Here is a 23,460-nt window from a genome sequence, read left to right on the forward strand (position 1 = left end):
CCCAAATCCTGATACATCTTAGTACCTCCCGGATGCACCGCAAGGCGCGAATGGTGAAACTCTCGGAGTACTTCCTCTCGGCAAGACTCCGGTACAAACAAACGGTTTCGGTATCTCACACTCAGGTCGGGATACACCGTCAAACCCTTCTCAACTTTCCCACTGGAGATCTTCTCTCGGAGGGATTCTACCTCAAGGTCACCTTTCTGTGCCTCTAACACTCTAATCACAAGTGTAGGCTGCGCAACAACAGATAACAAGGCCGCAGCCTCGACAGATTCGCCCAGTAGCAAATCAAACTCGCCAAGTGCTCCCAACATCTCCCATTCCCGGATGGCTATACAAGCTACATCACTAATGGTTTTCCTACTAAGGGCATCGGCCACAACATTGGCCTTTCCCGGATGATAATGCAACTCAAAATCATAATCCTCGATGAACTCCATCCATCTCCTCTGCCTCAAATTCAAGTCTCTCTGTGTAAACAGATACTTCAAACTCTTATGATCCGAGAATACCTCGAACCTCTCACCATAAAGGTAGTGCCTCCAGATTTTCAAGGCAAAGATCACAGCTGCTAACTCTAGGTCGTGTGTGGGGTAATTCTTCTCGTGTATTTTCAACTGACGTGAGCCATAAGCTACCACTTTCCCCTCTTGCATCAACACACAACCCAAACCCTCTCGTGAGGCATCACAATAAACCGCATAACCCAACCCTCTCTCCGGAATAATCAACACCGGAGCGGTGGTCAATCTAACTTTCAACTCTTGAAACGACTTTTCACAAGTCTCACTCCACACAAACTTGACTCCTTTCCGAGTCAGCCTAGTCAACGGTGACGCTAACCTGGAGAAATCTTTCACAAACCGACGGTAATACCCAGCTAATCCCAGAAAACTGCGGATCTCAAACACACTCTTAGGCTGTGCCCAATCTTGCACTGCCTCAACCTTGGATGTATCAACAGACACCCCTTCCCCAGATACCACGTGGCCTAAGAATTTGACTTCCCTCAGCCAGAACTCACACTTCCCAAACTTGGCATACAGCCTATGGACTCTAAGTAACTCAAGCACCACTCTCAAGTGTGCCTCGTGCTCCTCCTCAGAAGACGAATAGATAAGGATGTCGTCCACGAAAACAACCACAAATCGGTCTAAGAACTCCCGGAAAATCCGGTTCATCAAGTCCATAAAGACTGCTGGTGCATTGGTAAGCCCGAATGGCATCACCAAAAACTCATAATGGCCATACCGCGTACGGAATGCCGTCTTAGGAATATCTTCCTCCCTGACCCTCAACTGATGGTAACCCGATCTCAAGTCTATCTTAGAGAAACAACGGGAACCCTTCAACTGGTCAAACAAATCATCTATACGGGGCATAGGATACTTATTCTTAACCGTAGCCCGATTCAACTTCCGGTAGTCTATACACAATCTCAAGGCACCATCTTTCTTTTTAACAAAGAGTGCCGGTGCTCCCCACGGTGAAACACTAGGGCGAACAAAACCCTTATCGAGCAATTCCTGGAGCTGAACTTTCAACTCAACCAACTCTGCTGGAGCAAAACGGTAAGGTGCCATAGAAATCGGCGCCGTACCAGGCACTAAATCAATAGAGAATTCTATCTCTCGGTGAGGTGGCAAACTAACAAGATCTTCGGGAAAGACATCCGAATACTCACAAACCACCCTCGGCAATACAACCTGGGTCTCACCACTCTCACCACTCTCAAAGCTGGCAAGTAGACTACTAAGCTCACTTCGCCCTCGCGAATCATACCCCGGTGGAAAAACACTACCAACCCGGTCTCCCAAGAAATGGAACCACTCCCCGCTCAAGGTACATAACGTGACCCTCTGGCGGTAGCAATCAATAACAGCCCGGTATGACGATAACCAGTCCATACCCAAAATAACATCAAAACCCTTCATGGGCATGACAACAAACGGAAAAGGAAGCCTATAATCGGCGATCTCTATATCACATCCTCTAACACCCTGTTTCAGGATCAACTCACCACCCAAAGGCGATACCACACAAATAGGAGATGCTAACTGTGCTAACTCCAATTCCAAAACAGATGCAAATGCAGCAGATACAAAAGAATGAGATGCACCCGTGTCTATCAACACATTAGCAACTGAGTTGCAAAACAGAAAAGTACCTCTCACTACTGATGGAGCCGGTACTAAATCCTGCGCGGTAACAGCATACACGCGCCCCGTAGGCCCCTGGTCTACCTGCTCACCTCTCGGAGCAAAAGACTGCTGCACAGACTGGGATGACGAAGCTCCCGGATTGGCCCTCGAGGCCTGCACAGACTGAGCTGGCTGAAAACCCTGCGTCTGCCTAGAACCAGACGCTCCCGAAGTGGCACTCAACTGTGGGCAAAACCTCTTCATGTGCCCAGGTTGTCCACACTGATAACAAGTCAAGAGCTGCCCCCTGCCCAAACTCTGACTCTGCGGTCTAGCTGAAGAAGAAGCAGCTTTCTGACCCCCACCCTTCTGCGGGCAAACAGAAACCTTGTGACCCAGCTGGCCACACTTGTAACAAGTGAATTCCCCCTGACTGCCTCTTCCCGAGCCTACACTCGGCACTGGAAAGGTCGATCTAGAGACTGCACCCTGAGACTGCTGAGGGTTATAACCCTTCTGTCTCCTGCCATCACCCTGACTATCCTGGCTCCTCTTGGAGCCTCTCTGACCCTCATCCTCCTCCTGCATCATAAGCTCCATATGAGCTGCAGCGTCCACTAGGTGTCTATACTCTCGAATATAAGACCCACCAATTCTCAACTTGAGGCCCCGCCTCAACTTCCGCTCAAACTCATAGCAACGGCGTTCCTCAGACGCCACCAGTTCAGGTGCAAACCTAGACAGACTGGTAAAAGTAGCCTCAAACTCGGCCACTGACAAGCCCTGCTGATTAAGCCGGCTAAACTGATCCCTCAGCTTCTCCCTAGCTGCTGCTGATAAAAACCTCTCCTGAAAAGCATTCACAAACGCCTCCCAAGTACCACCAACATGAGCTTTCTCGTACTTCCACCATTGACCCGCATCTCCCTTCAGTTGGAAGGATGCCAAGGTCACTTTCAGTGCTCCGTCCTCGATGCCAAGCATCTCAAACGTCTTCGTTGTCTGTTCGAGCCATTCATCTGCCTTAAGCGGCTCTTTAGGATCCCCGATAAACTCGTCCGGATTACACCGAAAAAACTCCCTCTTCAAGAAGGAAGGCCCTGTCTCAGCTGCCTGATTCCCAGCTCTAAGAATACCCAAGGCTCCTGCTATCTCTCTGGCCAAGGCACCCATAGCCTGCTGACCTACTGGTTCGGCCACAGTGGCCTGCCCAACCCCCTCCTGTACTGCCGGAATCTCACCAGGTAACGGTACTTCCTGCCTCGCAGGTCTACCACGCCTAACACCTCTTCCTCGTCCTGACATCCTAATAAAGGCAACACAGAACATTAGCACATTCATAAATGTGCCGAAACTAAACACTCACGTCCTAATACATGGACAACTGTAATTCACTCCACATAAGCACATAAACACATAAGCACTTACGAATTTCATTTCCGGATAATGATAGTCCCGAGGCGTTACTAGAGTTCCGGTTAGAAACAGCATTGATCAAGTGCTTTTCCAACAAGACTCCCAGAAACTCAAGGATCCAATCAATATCCCAGAAATTAAATCCCATACCCACATAGTCACATAAGCATGTTATCACTTAAGCCCATAGCATATGATACCACATTTAAGTCTCTATCAAGCGAGACAAACCCATTGTGATCCTAATCACTTCCCACGTACCCAAAGTATTCGAACCCGGTACGCTCTGATACCAAGTTGTAACGCCCTCAAAATAATAACATTAAACTAACCACATTCCTTTATTTCATTGAGTTTCATTACATAAGTATTACATGTTAACATCAAAACAAAATGCCCTACGGGCTTACAGCTTTCCAAGTTAACACTTGGTTTCAACAAAAGAGTACTACTCGTTTACACATTAAGCCCTTGGCTTGAAGTTACATGTAATACATCAAAAGTAAAACAACTACACTATGTCCGCCTCTAGCCTCCTAAGCTATGTCCTTGGAGGTGGCATGCTTCCTGCACCTGAAAATGATATTCCCATATAGGGTGAGCCACAGCCCAGTAGAAATGCACTAAACCAACCATGGACAATGACTAAAGCATTAGCAATTGATAGTTGGTCAACACTGATACAATCACATAAATAACATATTTATGTCAACGACTTACAAGTCCCAATTACTTTTCATTTTCCCTTTAACAACAGATAAGCATACTAGCTCTATCATCATTTCCACAGATATGTATAAAAACTATATCTCACATTCAGATAAGCATAAAAACTATATCCACATTCTCAACAGATATGTATAACAACAATATCCTCAGATAAGCATATAAGCTGTATCCACATTCTACAACAGATATGTATATCAACAATATCCACAGATAAGCATACAAGCTGTATCCACACTTCACAAAGATAAGCATATGAGCTCTATCTTCACTTCTCTAGACAAGCATATGAGCTGTGTCTACGGAGTTCATCCCCTATCTCCTCCTAATACCTATCCGGTTTAGAGGTACATCCCCTGTCTTCCCCTAAACCGCGGAGTACATCCCCTATCTCCTCCTCTACACATAACGTATATAAACACATTGGTTCTATATACAATCACACAATACACACAATTAATGTATTCTATCAACCGTCAAGTTCCATGACACATTCCATTGATTAGTTTCCGTTTACCTAATCATCATGCATTGTCTACAACAATCTCGACTATCCTCCACCGATAGCCCAAAGCAGTTATTTCTAAAACAGAAAATAAATGCACAAATAGATATTCAATCAACATTTCATTTCCTCATTTCTCACCAATTAATTATCCCAATTAATTAAACAATGTAATTAGGCCATTTTCCATAATTACTATTTCAACCCTTAGGTCCCATTTTCATCAATGATTCAACAATCATTCCATTTTTCTATGCCAAACATGCATCTAGGTTTATTATGAATAAAACCTCAACTTTGATAAAATTACACAAAAGTCCCAAACTTTCACAAAATTACCAAACCAAGCCCAACATCTCAAAATACCAAAATTTAAAGACAAAACCCATAGAGAGGAGTAGGATATCCCTACCTCAAATTCGGAGTCCCAAAGGAGAAGACGACAAAACCCAACGTGCTCCAAAACCCGAGATTTTCAGATTAAAATGAAGCCCTCGACGATCAACAACTTTTTTGTAAAGGCCAAAGGTGAGTAAATCACTCCTACTAGATCAAAACCTAGAGAGAAGGTAGAGTCTAGAGTGAGAGGCTCAACAATGGTGATTTTGGAAAAGTAAGAGAGAGAAGAGAAAGTGAAAAAGTGATTTGAAAAGTCACAATTTCGGGACTTTAACCCAGGTCTCCGCTCGAGCGTAAAACACCCCGCTCGAGCGTCCACTCACAGACTTCCGCTCGAGCGGCCAACAGCCCGCTCGAGCACAGAATGCACTCGCCCAGCACTTTTGCAGAACCAGACCTCCGCTCGAGCTCCCAACCCTACGCTCGAGCGGCACTCAGACAACCCCGCTCGAGCGGCCAATACCACGCTCGAGCGTACAACGCTGCACAGGAAAATACTGAATGGGTGTAATCTCCGCTCGAGCGCCAACACCTCCGCTCGAGCGTACAGGCCAAAAATCTGGGCAACTAGTTTTGGTTTCTAAACTCAACCAACCTGAAACAAATCCGCCCAACACATCCTATAACTCAAATACGAAGTAAAAGGATGTAAACAAAATAATAAACAACTACCAACATCCACGGACACATGTCCGGATCACGGTATAACAAGGGTAAACCCGGGATCGCTATAACCTCCCCCCCTTAAAGAATTTCGCCCCCGAAATTAAGCACAAGTTTTCAAAACAAGTTTTCCTTCATTTTAGACAATGTTACAATTTAACATTCAACAATTCGACCCATTACCGGTCATCCCATCCCTTTAACAAGAGACATATCACAATATGTAAACAACATATGTATTTTCAACATGCATTAACATTATGCACTATCTTTCCAATTTCAACAATATATTCAACACATATAGTGTCACATTCAACTTCCATATGAGGCAAGTTCCAAACATGCTTCCAATAATCAAAACATTTTCAATGTTTCACAACTTAAGACATATGTAAAAGCTCTTAAGTTCAACAAAAAGTAAAATTTAAATACAAGATTACATATCAACAAACAAGTCCGGATATTTCTCACGGACTCCCGACTCACGTTCCCAAGTGGCTTCCTCCACTCCGTGATGTTTCCACAAGACTTTCACCAAAGGAATGGTCTTGCCACGCAGGACCTGATCCCGTCTATCCAAGACCCGTACCGGTCTCTCCTCATACGAGGCATCCTCATCTACCTCTAAATCAGTCCAATCCAACACATGTGATGGATCTGGCTCATACTTCCGAAGCATACTCACATGAAACACGTCATGCACTCCGGACAACTGCGGTGGTAAGGCTAATCGATAAGCAACCTCACCAATCCTCTCAAGGATCACAAAAGGACCAATAAACCGAGGGGATAACTTCCCACTCTTCCCAAACCTCATCAGGCCTCGTCTAGGTGACATCTTCAGAAAGACATGATCACCTACCTCAAACGCCAAAGGCCTCCTCCTACGGTCGGCATAACTCTTTTGTCGACTCTGGGCTGTAACAAGCCTCTTACGGATAAGCTCAACTTTCTCCGTCGTCTCCCTAACTAACTCTGGACCCAACAAAGGTGCATCACCCACCTCGGCCCAACACACTGGAGACCTACACGGTCGGCCATACAAGGCCTCAAACGGTGCCATACCGATGCTAGACTGAAAACTGTTGTTGTAGGCAAACTCTACCAATGGCAAGTGCCTCTCCCACGTCCCGCTGAAGTCCAGGACACAACCCCGAATCATATCCTCGAGGATCTGAATAGTACGCTCGGACTGCCCGTCAGTCTGAGGATGATAAGCCGTACTAAAGGTCAACTTAGTGCCCAAGGCACTCTGCAAACTCTGCCACAACCTAGCAGTAAAACGAGGATCTCTATCTGAGACGATCGTCACTGGGACCCCGTGCAATCTCACTACGTCCCGAATATACAGGTCGGCAAGATGATCTACCGAATCTCTCACGCGCATAGGAATAAAATGCGCCGACTTAGTCAACCGGTCTACAACCACCCAAATAGCATCACTACCCCGCTGAGTCCTCGGAAGACCTACAACGAAGTCCATAGTGACATGCTCCCACTTCCACTCGGCAATAGGCAAGGGTTGCAACAAACCCGCTGGCCTCTGATGCTCGGCCTTCACTTGCTGGCAAGTAAGGCACTTCGATACGAAAACAGCCACATCTCTTTTCATACCCCGCCACCAAAACTGGCGACCCAAATCCTGATACATCTTAGTACCTCCCGGATGCACCGCAAGGCGCGAATGGTGAAACTCTCGGAGTACTTCCTCTCGGCAAGACTCCGGTACAAACAAACGGTTTCGGTATCTCACACTCAGGTCGGGATACACCGTCAAACCCTTCTCAACTTTCCCACTGGAGATCTTCTCTCGGAGGGATTCTACCTCAAGGTCACCTTTCTGTGCCTCTAACACTCTAATCACAAGTGTAGGCTGCGCAACAACAGATAACAAGGCCGCAGCCTCGACAGATTCGCCCAGTAGCAAATCAAACTCGCCAAGTGCTCCCAACATCTCCCATTCCCGGATGGCTATACAAGCTACATCACTAATGGTTTTCCTACTAAGGGCATCGGCCACAACATTGGCCTTTCCCGGATGATAATGCAACTCAAAATCATAATCCTCGATGAACTCCATCCATCTCCTCTGCCTCAAATTCAAGTCTCTCTGTGTAAACAGATACTTCAAACTCTTATGATCCGAGAATACCTCGAACCTCTCACCATAAAGGTAGTGCCTCCAGATTTTCAAGGCAAAGATCACAGCTGCTAACTCTAGGTCGTGTGTGGGGTAATTCTTCTCGTGTATTTTCAACTGACGTGAGCCATAAGCTACCACTTTCCCCTCTTGCATCAACACACAACCCAAACCCTCTCGTGAGGCATCACAATAAACCGCATAACCCAACCCTCTCTCCGGAATAATCAACACCGGAGCGGTGGTCAATCTAACTTTCAACTCTTGAAACGACTTTTCACAAGTCTCACTCCACACAAACTTGACTCCTTTCCGAGTCAGCCTAGTCAACGGTGACGCTAACCTGGAGAAATCTTTCACAAACCGACGGTAATACCCAGCTAATCCCAGAAAACTGCGGATCTCAAACACACTCTTAGGCTGTGCCCAATCTTGCACTGCCTCAACCTTGGATGTATCAACAGACACCCCTTCCCCAGATACCACGTGGCCTAAGAATTTGACTTCCCTCAGCCAGAACTCACACTTCCCAAACTTGGCATACAGCCTATGGACTCTAAGTAACTCAAGCACCACTCTCAAGTGTGCCTCGTGCTCCTCCTCAGAAGACGAATAGATAAGGATGTCGTCCACGAAAACAACCACAAATCGGTCTAAGAACTCCCGGAAAATCCGGTTCATCAAGTCCATAAAGACTGCTGGTGCATTGGTAAGCCCGAATGGCATCACCAAAAACTCATAATGGCCATACCGCGTACGGAATGCCGTCTTAGGAATATCTTCCTCCCTGACCCTCAACTGATGGTAACCCGATCTCAAGTCTATCTTAGAGAAACAACGGGAACCCTTCAACTGGTCAAACAAATCATCTATACGGGGCATAGGATACTTATTCTTAACCGTAGCCCGATTCAACTTCCGGTAGTCTATACACAATCTCAAGGCACCATCTTTCTTTTTAACAAAGAGTGCCGGTGCTCCCCACGGTGAAACACTAGGGCGAACAAAACCCTTATCGAGCAATTCCTGGAGCTGAACTTTCAACTCAACCAACTCTGCTGGAGCAAAACGGTAAGGTGCCATAGAAATCGGCGCCGTACCAGGCACTAAATCAATAGAGAATTCTATCTCTCGGTGAGGTGGCAAACTAACAAGATCTTCGGGAAAGACATCCGAATACTCACAAACCACCCTCGGCAATACAACCTGGGTCTCACCACTCTCACCACTCTCAAAGCTGGCAAGTAGACTACTAAGCTCACTTCGCCCTCGCGAATCATACCCCGGTGGAAAAACACTACCAACCCGGTCTCCGAAGAAATGGAACCACTCCCCGCTCAAGGTACATAACGTGACCCTCTGGCGGTAGCAATCAATAACAGCCCGGTATGACGATAACCAGTCCATACCCAAAATAACATCAAAACCCTTCATGGGCATGACAACAAACGGAAAAGGAAGCCTATAATCGGCGATCTCTATATCACATCCTCTAACACCCTGTTTCAGGATCAACTCACCACCCAAAGGCGATACCACACAAATAGGAGATGCTAACTGTGCTAACTCCAATTCCAAAACAGATGCAAATGCAGCAGATACAAAAGAATGAGATGCACCCGTGTCTATCAACACATTAGCAACTGAGTTGCAAAACAGAAAAGTACCTCTCACTACTGATGGAGCCGGTACTAAATCCTGCGCGGTAACAGCATACACGCGCCCCGTAGGCCCCTGGTCTACCTGCTCACCTCTCGGAGCAAAAGACTGCTGCACAGACTGGGATGACGAAGCTCCCGGATTGGCCCTCGAGGCCTGCACAGACTGAGCTGGCTGAAAACCCTGCGTCTGCCTAGAACCAGACGCTCCCGAAGTGGCACTCAACTGTGGGCAAAACCTCTTCATGTGCCCAGGTTGTCCACACTGATAACAAGTCAAGAGCTGCCCCCTGCCCAAACTCTGACTCTGCGGTCTAGCTGAAGAAGAAGCAGCTTTCTGACCCCCACCCTTCTGCGGGCAAACAGAAACCTTGTGACCCAGCTGGCCACACTTGTAACAAGTGAATTCCCCCTGACTGCCTCTTCCCGAGCCTACACTCGGCACTGGAAAGGTCGATCTAGAGACTGCACCCTGAGACTGCTGAGGGTTATAACCCTTCTGTCTCCTGCCATCACCCTGACTATCCTGGCTCCTCTTGGAGCCTCTCTGACCCTCATCCTCCTCCTGCATCATAAGCTCCATATGAGCTGCAGCGTCCACTAGGTGTCTATACTCTCGAATATAAGACCCACCAATTCTCAACTTGAGGCCCCGCCTCAACTTCCGCTCAAACTCATAGCAACGGCGTTCCTCAGACGCCACCAGTTCAGGTGCAAACCTAGACAGACTGGTAAAAGTAGCCTCAAACTCGGCCACTGACAAGCCCTGCTGATTAAGCCGGCTAAACTGATCCCTCAGCTTCTCCCTAGCTGCTGCTGATAAAAACCTCTCCTGAAAAGCATTCACAAACGCCTCCCAAGTACCACCAACATGAGCTTTCTCGTACTTCCACCATTGACCCGCATCTCCCTTCAGTTGGAAGGATGCCAAGGTCACTTTCAGTGCTCCGTCCTCGATGCCAAGCATCTCAAACGTCTTCGTTGTCTGTTCGAGCCATTCATCTGCCTTAAGCGGCTCTTTAGGATCCCCGATAAACTCGTCCGGATTACACCGAAAAAACTCCCTCTTCAAGAAGGAAGGCCCTGTCTCAGCTGCCTGATTCCCAGCTCTAAGAATACCCAAGGCTCCTGCTATCTCTCTGGCCAAGGCACCCATAGCCTGCTGACCTACTGGTTCGGCCACAGTGGCCTGCCCAACCCCCTCCTGTACTGCCGGAATCTCACCAGGTAACGGTACTTCCTGCCTCGCAGGTCTACCACGCCTAACACCTCTTCCTCGTCCTGACATCCTAATAAAGGCAACACAGAACATTAGCACATTCATAAATGTGCCGAAACTAAACACTCACGTCCTAATACATGGACAACTGTAATTCACTCCACATAAGCACATAAACACATAAGCACTTACGAATTTCATTTCCGGATAATGATAGTCCCGAGGCGTTACTAGAGTTCCGGTTAGAAACAGCATTGATCAAGTGCTTTTCCAACAAGACTCCCAGAAACTCAAGGATCCAATCAATATCCCAGAAATTAAATCCCATACCCACATAGTCACATAAGCATGTTATCACTTAAGCCCATAGCATATGATACCACATTTAAGTCTCTATCAAGCGAGACAAACCCATTGTGATCCTAATCACTTCCCACGTACCCAAAGTATTCGAACCCGGTACGCTCTGATACCAAGTTGTAACGCCCTCAAAATAATAACATTAAACTAACCACATTCCTTTATTTCATTGAGTTTCATTACATAAGTATTACATGTTAACATCAAAACAAAATGCCCTACGGGCTTACAGCTTTCCAAGTTAACACTTGGTTTCAACAAAAGAGTACTACTCGTTTACACATTAAGCCCTTGGCTTGAAGTTACATGTAATACATCAAAAGTAAAACAACTACACTATGTCCGCCTCTAGCCTCCTAAGCTATGTCCTTGGAGGTGGCATGCTTCCTGCACCTGAAAATGATATTCCCATATAGGGTGAGCCACAGCCCAGTAGAAATGCACTAAACCAACCATGGACAATGACTAAAGCATTAGCAATTGATAGTTGGTCAACACTGATACAATCACATAAATAACATATTTATGTCAACGACTTACAAGTCCCAATTACTTTTCATTTTCCCTTTAACAACAGATAAGCATACTAGCTCTATCATCATTTCCACAGATATGTATAAAAACTATATCTCACATTCAGATAAGCATAAAAACTATATCCACATTCTCAACAGATATGTATAACAACAATATCCTCAGATAAGCATATAAGCTGTATCCACATTCTACAACAGATATGTATATCAACAATATCCACAGATAAGCATACAAGCTGTATCCACACTTCACAAAGATAAGCATATGAGCTCTATCTTCACTTCTCTAGACAAGCATATGAGCTGTGTCTACGGAGTTCATCCCCTATCTCCTCCTAATACCTATCCGGTTTAGAGGTACATCCCCTGTCTTCCCCTAAACCGCGGAGTACATCCCCTATCTCCTCCTCTACACATAACGTATATAAACACATTGGTTCTATATACAATCACACAATACACACAATTAATGTATTCTATCAACCGTCAAGTTCCATGACACATTCCATTGATTAGTTTCCGTTTACCTAATCATCATGCATTGTCTACAACAATCTCGACTATCCTCCACCGATAGCCCAAAGCAGTTATTTCTAAAACAGAAAATAAATGCACAAATAGATATTCAATCAACATTTCATTTCCTCATTTCTCACCAATTAATTATCCCAATTAATTAAACAATGTAATTAGGCCATTTTCCATAATTACTATTTCAACCCTTAGGTCCCATTTTCATCAATGATTCAACAATCATTCCATTTTTCTATGCCAAACATGCATCTAGGTTTATTATGAATAAAACCTCAACTTTGATAAAATTACACAAAAGTCCCAAACTTTCACAAAATTACCAAACCAAGCCCAACATCTCAAAATACCAAAATTTAAAGACAAAACCCATAGAGAGGAGTAGGATATCCCTACCTCAAATTCGGAGTCCCAAAGGAGAAGACGACAAAACCCAACGTGCTCCAAAACCCGAGATTTTCAGATTAAAATGAAGCCCTCGACGATCAACAACTTTTTTGTAAAGGCCAAAGGTGAGTAAATCACTCCTACTAGATCAAAACCTAGAGAGAAGGTAGAGTCTAGAGTGAGAGGCTCAACAATGGTGATTTTGGAAAAGTAAGAGAGAGAAGAGAAAGTGAAAAAGTGATTTGAAAAGTCACAATTTCGGGACTTTAACCCAGGTCTCCGCTCGAGCGTAAAACACCCCGCTCGAGCGTCCACTCACAGACTTCCGCTCGAGCGGCCAACAGCCCGCTCGAGCACAGAATGCACTCGCCCAGCACTTTTGCAGAACCAGACCTCCGCTCGAGCTCCCAACCCTACGCTCGAGCGGCACTCAGACAACCCCGCTCGAGCGGCCAATACCACGCTCGAGCGTACAACGCTGCACAGGAAAATACTGAATGGGTGTAATCTCCGCTCGAGCGCCAACACCTCCGCTCGAGCGTACAGGCCAAAAATCTGGGCAACTAGTTTTGGTTTCTAAACTCAACCAACCTGAAACAAATCCGCCCAACACATCCTATAACTCAAATACGAAGTAAAAGGATGTAAACAAAATAATAAACAACTACCAACATCCACGGACACATGTCCGGATCACGGTATAACAAGGGTAAACCCGGGATCGCTATAACCTCCCCCCCTTAAAGAATTTCGCCCCCGAAATTAAGCACAAGTTTTCAAAACAAGTTTTCCTTCATTTTAGACAATGTTACAATTTAACATTCAACAATTCGACCCATTACCGGTCATCCCATCCCTTTAACAAGAGACATATCACAATATGTAAACAACATATGTATTTTCAACATGCATTAACATTATGCACTATCTTTCCAATTTCAACAATATATTCAACACATATAGTGTCACATTCAACTTCCATATGAGGCAAGTTCCAAACATGCTTCCAATAATCAAAACATTTTCAATGTTTCACAACTTAAGACATATGTAAAAGCTCTTAAGTTCAACAAAAAGTAAAATTTAAATACAAGATTACATATCAACAAACAAGTCCGGATATTTCTCACGGACTCCCGACTCACGTTCCCAAGTGGCTTCCTCCACTCCGTGATGTTTCCACAAGACTTTCACCAAAGGAATGGTCTTGCCACGCAGGACCTGATCCCGTCTATCCAAGACCCGTACCGGTCTCTCCTCATACGAGGCATCCTCATCTACCTCTAAATCAGTCCAATCCAACACATGTGATGGATCTGGCTCATACTTCCGAAGCATACTCACATGAAACACGTCATGCACTCCGGACAACTGCGGTGGTAAGGCTAATCGATAAGCAACCTCACCAATCCTCTCAAGGATCACAAAAGGACCAATAAACCGAGGGGATAACTTCCCACTCTTCCCAAACCTCATCAGGCCTCGTCTAGGTGACATCTTCAGAAAGACATGATCACCTACCTCAAACGCCAAAGGCCTCCTCCTACGGTCGGCATAACTCTTTTGTCGACTCTGGGCTGTAACAAGCCTCTTACGGATAAGCTCAACTTTCTCCGTCGTCTCCCTAACTAACTCTGGACCCAACAAAGGTGCATCACCCACCTCGGCCCAACACACTGGAGACCTACACGGTCGGCCATACAAGGCCTCAAACGGTGCCATACCGATGCTAGACTGAAAACTGTTGTTGTAGGCAAACTCTACCAATGGCAAGTGCCTCTCCCACGTCCCGCTGAAGTCCAGGACACAACCCCGAATCATATCCTCGAGGATCTGAATAGTACGCTCGGACTGCCCGTCAGTCTGAGGATGATAAGCCGTACTAAAGGTCAACTTAGTGCCCAAGGCACTCTGCAAACTCTGCCACAACCTAGCAGTAAAACGAGGATCTCTATCTGAGACGATCGTCACTGGGACCCCGTGCAATCTCACTACGTCCCGAATATACAGGTCGGCAAGATGATCTACCGAATCTCTCACGCGCATAGGAATAAAATGCGCCGACTTAGTCAACCGGTCTACAACCACCCAAATAGCATCACTACCCCGCTGAGTCCTCGGAAGACCTACAACGAAGTCCATAGTGACATGCTCCCACTTCCACTCGGCAATAGGCAAGGGTTGCAACAAACCCGCTGGCCTCTGATGCTCGGCCTTCACTTGCTGGCAAGTAAGGCACTTCGATACGAAAACAGCCACATCTCTTTTCATACCCCGCCACCAAAACTGGCGACCCAAATCCTGATACATCTTAGTACCTCCCGGATGCACCGCAAGGCGCGAATGGTGAAACTCTCGGAGTACTTCCTCTCGGCAAGACTCCGGTACAAACAAACGGTTTCGGTATCTCACACTCAGGTCGGGATACACCGTCAAACCCTTCTCAACTTTCCCACTGGAGATCTTCTCTCGGAGGGATTCTACCTCAAGGTCACCTTTCTGTGCCTCTAACACTCTAATCACAAGTGTAGGCTGCGCAACAACAGATAACAAGGCCGCAGCCTCGACAGATTCGCCCAGTAGCAAATCAAACTCGCCAAGTGCTCCCAACATCTCCCATTCCCGGATGGCTATACAAGCTACATCACTAATGGTTTTCCTACTAAGGGCATCGGCCACAACATTGGCCTTTCCCGGATGATAATGCAACTCAAAATCATAATCCTCGATGAACTCCATCCATCTCCTCTGCCTCAAATTCAAGTCTCTCTGTGTAAACAGATACTTCAAACTCTTATGATCCGAGAATACCTCGAACCTCTCACCATAAAGGTAGTGCCTCCAGATTTTCAAGGCAAAGATCACAGCTGCTAACTCTAGGTCGTGTGTGGGGTAATTCTTCTCGTGTATTTTCAACTGACGTGAGCCATAAGCTACCACTTTCCCCTCTTGCATCAACACACAACCCAAACCCTCTCGTGAGGCATCACAATAAACCGCATAACCCAACCCTCTCTCCGGAATAATCAACACCGGAGCGGTGGTCAATCTAACTTTCAACTCTTGAAACGACTTTTCACAAGTCTCACTCCACACAAACTTGACTCCTTTCCGAGTCAGCCTAGTCAACGGTGACGCTAACCTGGAGAAATCTTTCACAAACCGACGGTAATACCCAGCTAATCCCAGAAAACTGCGGATCTCAAACACACTCTTAGGCTGTGCCCAATCTTGCACTGCCTCAACCTTGGATGTATCAACAGACACCCCTTCCCCAGATACCACGTGGCCTAAGAATTTGACTTCCCTCAGCCAGAACTCACACTTCCCAAACTTGGCATACAGCCTATGGACTCTAAGTAACTCAAGCACCACTCTCAAGTGTGCCTCGTGCTCCTCCTCAGAAGACGAATAGATAAGGATGTCGTCCACGAAAACAACCACAAATCGGTCTAAGAACTCCCGGAAAATCCGGTTCATCAAGTCCATAAAGACTGCTGGTGCATTGGTAAGCCCGAATGGCATCACCAAAAACTCATAATGGCCATACCGCGTACGGAATGCCGTCTTAGGAATATCTTCCTCCCTGACCCTCAACTGATGGTAACCCGATCTCAAGTCTATCTTAGAGAAACAACGGGAACCCTTCAACTGGTCAAACAAATCATCTATACGGGGCATAGGATACTTATTCTTAACCGTAGCCCGATTCAACTTCCGGTAGTCTATACACAATCTCAAGGCACCATCTTTCTTTTTAACAAAGAGTGCCGGTGCTCCCCACGGTGAAACACTAGGGCGAACAAAACCCTTATCGAGCAATTCCTGGAGCTGAACTTTCAACTCAACCAACTCTGCTGGAGCAAAACGGTAAGGTGCCATAGAAATCGGCGCCGTACCAGGCACTAAATCAATAGAGAATTCTATCTCTCGGTGAGGTGGCAAACTAACAAGATCTTCGGGAAAGACATCCGAATACTCACAAACCACCCTCGGCAATACAACCTGGGTCTCACCACTCTCACCACTCTCAAAGCTGGCAAGTAGACTACTAAGCTCACTTCGCCCTCGCGAATCATACCCCGGTGGAAAAACACTACCAACCCGGTCTCCGAAGAAATGGAACCACTCCCCGCTCAAGGTACATAACGTGACCCTCTGGCGGTAGCAATCAATAACAGCCCGGTATGACGATAACCAGTCCATACCCAAAATAACATCAAAACCCTTCATGGGCATGACAACAAACGGAAAAGGAAGCCTATAATCGGCGATCTCTATATCACATCCTCTAACACCCTGTTTCAGGATCAACTCACCACCCAAAGGCGATACCACACAAATAGGAGATGCTAACTGTGCTAACTCCAATTCCAAAACAGATGCAAATGCAGCAGATACAAAAGAATGAGATGCACCCGTGTCTATCAACACATTAGCAACTGAGTTGCAAAACAGAAAAGTACCTCTCACTACTGATGGAGCCGGTACTAAATCCTGCGCGGTAACAGCATACACGCGCCCCGTAGGCCCCTGGTCTACCTGCTCACCTCTCGGAGCAAAAGACTGCTGCACAGACTGGGATGACGAAGCTCCCGGATTGGCCCTCGAGGCCTGCACAGACTGAGCTGGCTGAAAACCCTGCGTCTGCCTAGAACCAGACGCTCCCGAAGTGGCACTCAACTGTGGGCAAAACCTCTTCATGTGCCCAGGTTGTCCACACTGATAACAAGTCAAGAGCTGCCCCCTGCCCAAACTCTGACTCTGCGGTCTAGCTGAAGAAGAAGCAGCTTTCTGACCCCCACCCTTCTGCGGGCAAACAGAAACCTTGTGACCCAGCTGGCCACACTTGTAACAAGTGAATTCCCCCTGACTGCCTCTTCCCGAGCCTACACTCGGCACTGGAAAGGTCGATCTAGAGACTGCACCCTGAGACTGCTGAGGGTTATAACCCTTCTGTCTCCTGCCATCACCCTGACTATCCTGGCTCCTCTTGGAGCCTCTCTGACCCTCATCCTCCTCCTGCATCATAAGCTCCATATGAGCTGCAGCGTCCACTAGGTGTCTATACTCTCGAATATAAGACCCACCAATTCTCAACTTGAGGCCCCGCCTCAACTTCCGCTCAAACTCATAGCAACGGCGTTCCTCAGACGCCACCAGTTCAGGTGCAAACCTAGACAGACTGGTAAAAGTAGCCTCAAACTCGGCCACTGACAAGCCCTGCTGATTAAGCCGGCTAAACTGATCCCTCAGCTTCTCCCTAGCTGCTGCTGATAAAAACCTCTCCTGAAAAGCATTCACAAACGCCTCCCAAGTACCACCAACATGAGCTTTCTCGTACTTCCACCATTGACCCGCATCTCCCTTCAGTTGGAAGGATGCCAAGGTCACTTTCAGTGCTCCGTCCTCGATGCCAAGCATCTCAAACGTCTTCGTTGTCTGTTCGAGCCATTCATCTGCCTTAAGCGGCTCTTTAGGATCCCCGATAAACTCGTCCGGATTACACCGAAAAAACTCCCTCTTCAAGAAGGAAGGCCCTGTCTCAGCTGCCTGATTCCCAGCTCTAAGAATACCCAAGGCTCCTGCTATCTCTCTGGCCAAGGCACCCATAGCCTGCTGACCTACTGGTTCGGCCACAGTGGCCTGCCCAACCCCCTCCTGTACTGCCGGAATCTCACCAGGTAACGGTACTTCCTGCCTCGCAGGTCTACCACGCCTAACACCTCTTCCTCGTCCTGACATCCTAATAAAGGCAACACAGAACATTAGCACATTCATAAATGTGCCGAAACTAAACACTCACGTCCTAATACATGGACAACTGTAATTCACTCCACATAAGCACATAAACACATAAGCACTTACGAATTTCATTTCCGGATAATGATAGTCCCGAGGCGTTACTAGAGTTCCGGTTAGAAACAGCATTGATCAAGTGCTTTTCCAACAAGACTCCCAGAAACTCAAGGATCCAATCAATATCCCAGAAATTAAATCCCATACCCACATAGTCACATAAGCATGTTATCACTTAAGCCCATAGCATATGATACCACATTTAAGTCTCTATCAAGCGAGACAAACCCATTGTGATCCTAATCACTTCCCACGTACCCAAAGTATTCGAACCCGGTACGCTCTGATACCAAGTTGTAACGCCCTCAAAATAATAACATTAAACTAACCACATTCCTTTATTTCATTGAGTTTCATTACATAAGTATTACATGTTAACATCAAAACAAAATGCCCTACGGGCTTACAGCTTTCCAAGTTAACACTTGGTTTCAACAAAAGAGTACTACTCGTTTACACATTAAGCCCTTGGCTTGAAGTTACATGTAATACATCAAAAGTAAAACAACTACACTATGTCCGCCTCTAGCCTCCTAAGCTACACTATGTCCTTGGAGGTGGCATGCTTCCTGCACCTGAAAATGATATTCCCATATAGGGTGAGCCACAGCCCAGTAGAAATGCACTAAACCAACCATGGACAATGACTAAAGCATTAGCAATTGATAGTTGGTCAACACTGATACAATCACATAAATAACATATTTATGTCAACGACTTACAAGTCCCAATTACTTTTCATTTTCCCTTTAACAACAGATAAGCATACTAGCTCTATCATCATTTCCACAGATATGTATAAAAACTATATCTCACATTCAGATAAGCATAAAAACTATATCCACATTCTCAACAGATATGTATAACAACAATATCCTCAGATAAGCATATAAGCTGTATCCACATTCTACAACAGATATGTATATCAACAATATCCACAGATAAGCATACAAGCTGTATCCACACTTCACAAAGATAAGCATATGAGCTCTATCTTCACTTCTCTAGACAAGCATATGAGCTGTGTCTACGGAGTTCATCCCCTATCTCCTCCTAATACCTATCCGGTTTAGAGGTACATCCCCTGTCTTCCCCTAAACCGCGGAGTACATCCCCTATCTCCTCCTCTACACATAACGTATATAAACACATTGGTTCTATATACAATCACACAATACACACAATTAATGTATTCTATCAACCGTCAAGTTCCATGACACATTCCATTGATTAGTTTCCGTTTACCTAATCATCATGCATTGTCTACAACAATCTCGACTATCCTCCACCGATAGCCCAAAGCAGTTATTTCTAAAACAGAAAATAAATGCACAAATAGATATTCAATCAACATTTCATTTCCTCATTTCTCACCAATTAATTATCCCAATTAATTAAACAATGTAATTAGGCCATTTTCCATAATTACTATTTCAACCCTTAGGTCCCATTTTCATCAATGATTCAACAATCATTCCATTTTTCTATGCCAAACATGCATCTAGGTTTATTATGAATAAAACCTCAACTTTGATAAAATTACACAAAAGTCCCAAACTTTCACAAAATTACCAAACCAAGCCCAACATCTCAAAATACCAAAATTTAAAGACAAAACCCATAGAGAGGAGTAGGATATCCCTACCTCAAATTCGGAGTCCCAAAGGAGAAGACGACAAAACCCAACGTGCTCCAAAACCCGAGATTTTCAGATTAAAATGAAGCCCTCGACGATCAACAACTTTTTTGTAAAGGCCAAAGGTGAGTAAATCACTCCTACTAGATCAAAACCTAGAGAGAAGGTAGAGTCTAGAGTGAGAGGCTCAACAATGGTGATTTTGGAAAAGTAAGAGAGAGAAGAGAAAGTGAAAAAGTGATTTGAAAAGTCACAATTTCGGGACTTTAACCCAGGTCTCCGCTCGAGCGTAAAACACCCCGCTCGAGCGTCCACTCACAGACTTCCGCTCGAGCGGCCAACCGCCCGCTCGAGCGCAGAATGCACTCGCCCAGCACTTTTGCAGAACCAGACCTCCGCTCGAGCTCCCAACCCTACGCTCGAGCGGCACTCAGACAACCCCGCTCGAGCGGCCAATACCACGCTCGAGCGTACAACGCTGCATAGGAAAATACTGAATGGGTGTAATCTCCGCTCGAGCGCCAACACCTCCGCTCGAGCGTACAGGCCAAAAATCTGGGCAACTAGTTTTGGTTTCTAAACTCAACCAACCTGAAACAAATCCGCCCAACACATCCTATAATTCAAATACGAAGTAAAAGGATGTAAACAAAATAATAAACAACTACCAACATCCACGGACACATGTCCGGATCACGGTATAACAAGGGTAAACCCGGGATCGCTATACCTGATCTTATTGATCCTGTGCAATCTGCTTTTGTCCAGGGTAGAAGAATCTCGGACAACATCTTTCTATCCCAAGAGATTATGAGGGGTTACCACCGGAGTTCCAAAACTCCGAAGTGCGCTATGAAAGTGGACATCATGAAAGCCTATGATACTGTGAGATGGGAGTTTATTATTGATATCCTCACTGCTATGAACTTTCCTCCTTGCATGATAAATTGGATCAATGCTTGTATGACTAGTCCTTCTTTCTCTATTTGCATTAATGGTAGTCTTCATGGGTACTTTAAAGGGGCTAGGGGCCTTAGGCAAGGAGACCCTATGTCCCCTTATCTTTTTGTGTTGGCTATGGAGGTTTTGGCTAGAATTCTTGCTGAAAAATCTGGAAACCCCCTTTTTAAGTTCCATTGGAGATGTGAGAAGAATAAAATCATTAATTTGTGTTTTGCTGATGACCTTATGATCTTCTGTAGAGGGGATCCGGGGACTGTTCATCTCATCATGCAAGGTTTGGAGGAATTTAGGAACTTGTCCGGTCTCACTCCTAATCCTAATAAGAGTAATATTTATTTTTCCGGATGTAGTAGTGAGCTTAAAGCTAACATTTTGCAAATTGCCAAATTCACTGAGGGCTCCCTCCCTGTGAAATATTTGGGTGTGCCTTTGATTACCACTAAGCTTAGGGCGTCTGACTGCCAAACCTTGGTTGATAGGATGACTAAGAGGATCAAAAGCTGGACCAATAAATTGCTATCTTATGCTGGTAGAGCCCAACTCATCCAGTCTATTCTTTTCTCGATGCAAGTTTATTGGTCTTCTATTTTTATTCTCCCTAAGAGGGTTATCCGCGACATTGAAAATCTGCTCAGATCTTTCCTTTGGTCTGGGACGGAGCTGAAAAAGCATAGTGCTAAAATTGCTTGGAAGCATATTTGCAAAAAAAAAAAATGAGGGTGGGCTTGGTTTTAAGGATATGGAGGTTTGGAATAAAGCGGCTATAGCCAAACATGTTTGGTATTTGTTTTCGGGTGGGGAATGTTCAATGTGGTGTCAATGGGTTAAGTCCTACTTACTTAAGGGTAAGAGTTTTTGGGGTATTAAGATGCCCAGTGATCCATCCTGGGTTTGGAGGAAACTTTTATCGCTTAGGGATTTAATTTTCCCTATTATCAAATTCAAACTTGGTAATGGTGAAAATGTGTTCCTCTGGCATGATAACTGGCACCCCTTTGGTTCGCTTTTGCTTCGGTATGGTCCTAGAATTTTGTATGATACCAACCTTCCTGACAATTCTAAGGTTAGTTCAATTATCTCAAATGATTCTTGGAATTGGCCTTTTCCTAACTCTTGGGAGATACAGGAATGGATTGCTGCCACTCCTCCTTCTCTTAAACCTTCCCTTGATTCCCCTGATATTCCTGTGTGGAGTTTGACTGCTGATGGCTCCTTTTCTATTCACTCTGCTTGGGAATGTTGGAGGGACAAGGGCCCAAAGGTTACTTGGTCTAATCTCATTTGGGGTCCTCTTGTTATCCCTAGGGTTAGTTTCATTGTGTGGCTGGCTATCCATGAGAGACTTAACACTGGGGATAGACTCCAAATCTTTGGTTTTCTTACGAGCCCTAGCTGCCCTTTATGTTGTGCTCCTGAGGAAAACCACTCCCATCTGTTCTTTAGGTGTCTCTACTCCTCTAGGATTTGGGCTGCTATCCAAGCTAAGTGTAATTCCCATTGGCCTTCTTTGCCTTGGTTGGAACTTGTTGAGTTTGCTACTAAATCCATCAATGGTAAATCTCTGAAATCTGTGATTATGAAACTCTCTTTTCTCTGCACTATCTACCACATTTGGATGGAGAGAAATAGTAGAATCTTTAGTAAGGTTTTCAAACCTGAAGAGGTTGTCACTAACTCTATCATCCAAATGGTTAGGGGTAGACTCCTTTCTATGGAAAATGTGAAAGCTTATGCAGGTGACAACTGGTATTTGGAACAATGGAACCTACCTTTTAAAATCCTGTTGCAGTCCCAAACTGCTGCAGCTAAAAGGAATTCGAGTGGTGTGAATTTCCCTACATTGAGGGTTGAGTGATGGTGAGCAGATAAGGAGTGTTTTGTCTAACAAATTGTGCTGTCTTGCAGATGGTGTTATTCTCAGATTCTATCAGCTATTATGGATCCCGAATGTTTACAAAATCTGGAGCCTATGAAGGGAGGGTTGAGTGATGTGAGCCAGTACAGTTCCTCTTGTAAATGTGGGTTGAGTGGGGGGAGGAAGTACATATATTTTAGACTAACATGTACTATATATTATATATATTTTGTGCAGGTTTATGGACTTTCAAGTACATTGTTCAGCTGGCTGGAATGAGAGAGCACGAAATATGTGGGCCGAGTGATGGGAGATCTTACATTGAGTGGAGAGCTCTCTTTTATTGTGGGTCGAGTGAGGGGAGGTCCTATACTGAATGCTTGTTGTTCCTTCTTCTGTATGACTCAATATATTGTTATGGAAATTCCTCTCTATTATATGTTGAACAGGTTAAGCAGCA

The 23,460-nt window shown here is 45.4% G+C and overlaps 1 protein-coding gene across 1 annotated transcript; it reads left to right on the plus strand.

The window, feature by feature from the left end:
• The first annotated feature begins 21,884 nt into the window (after nt 1-21,884).
• LOC145823893 (uncharacterized) lies at nt 21,885-23,000 on the plus strand. The gene has a single exon (XM_082923443.1). It carries the CDS (start codon nt 21,885-21,887, stop codon nt 22,998-23,000), a length of 1,116 nt encoding a protein of 371 aa, XP_082779569.1.
• Nucleotides 23,001-23,460: the final 460 nt, after the last annotated feature.

The sequence above is a fragment of the Camellia sinensis genome, chromosome 4 (assembly GCF_055761805.1).
Source record: "Camellia sinensis isolate YWXY chromosome 4, ASM5576180v1, whole genome shotgun sequence".
Lineage (NCBI taxonomy): Eukaryota > Viridiplantae > Streptophyta > Magnoliopsida > Ericales > Theaceae > Camellia > Camellia sinensis.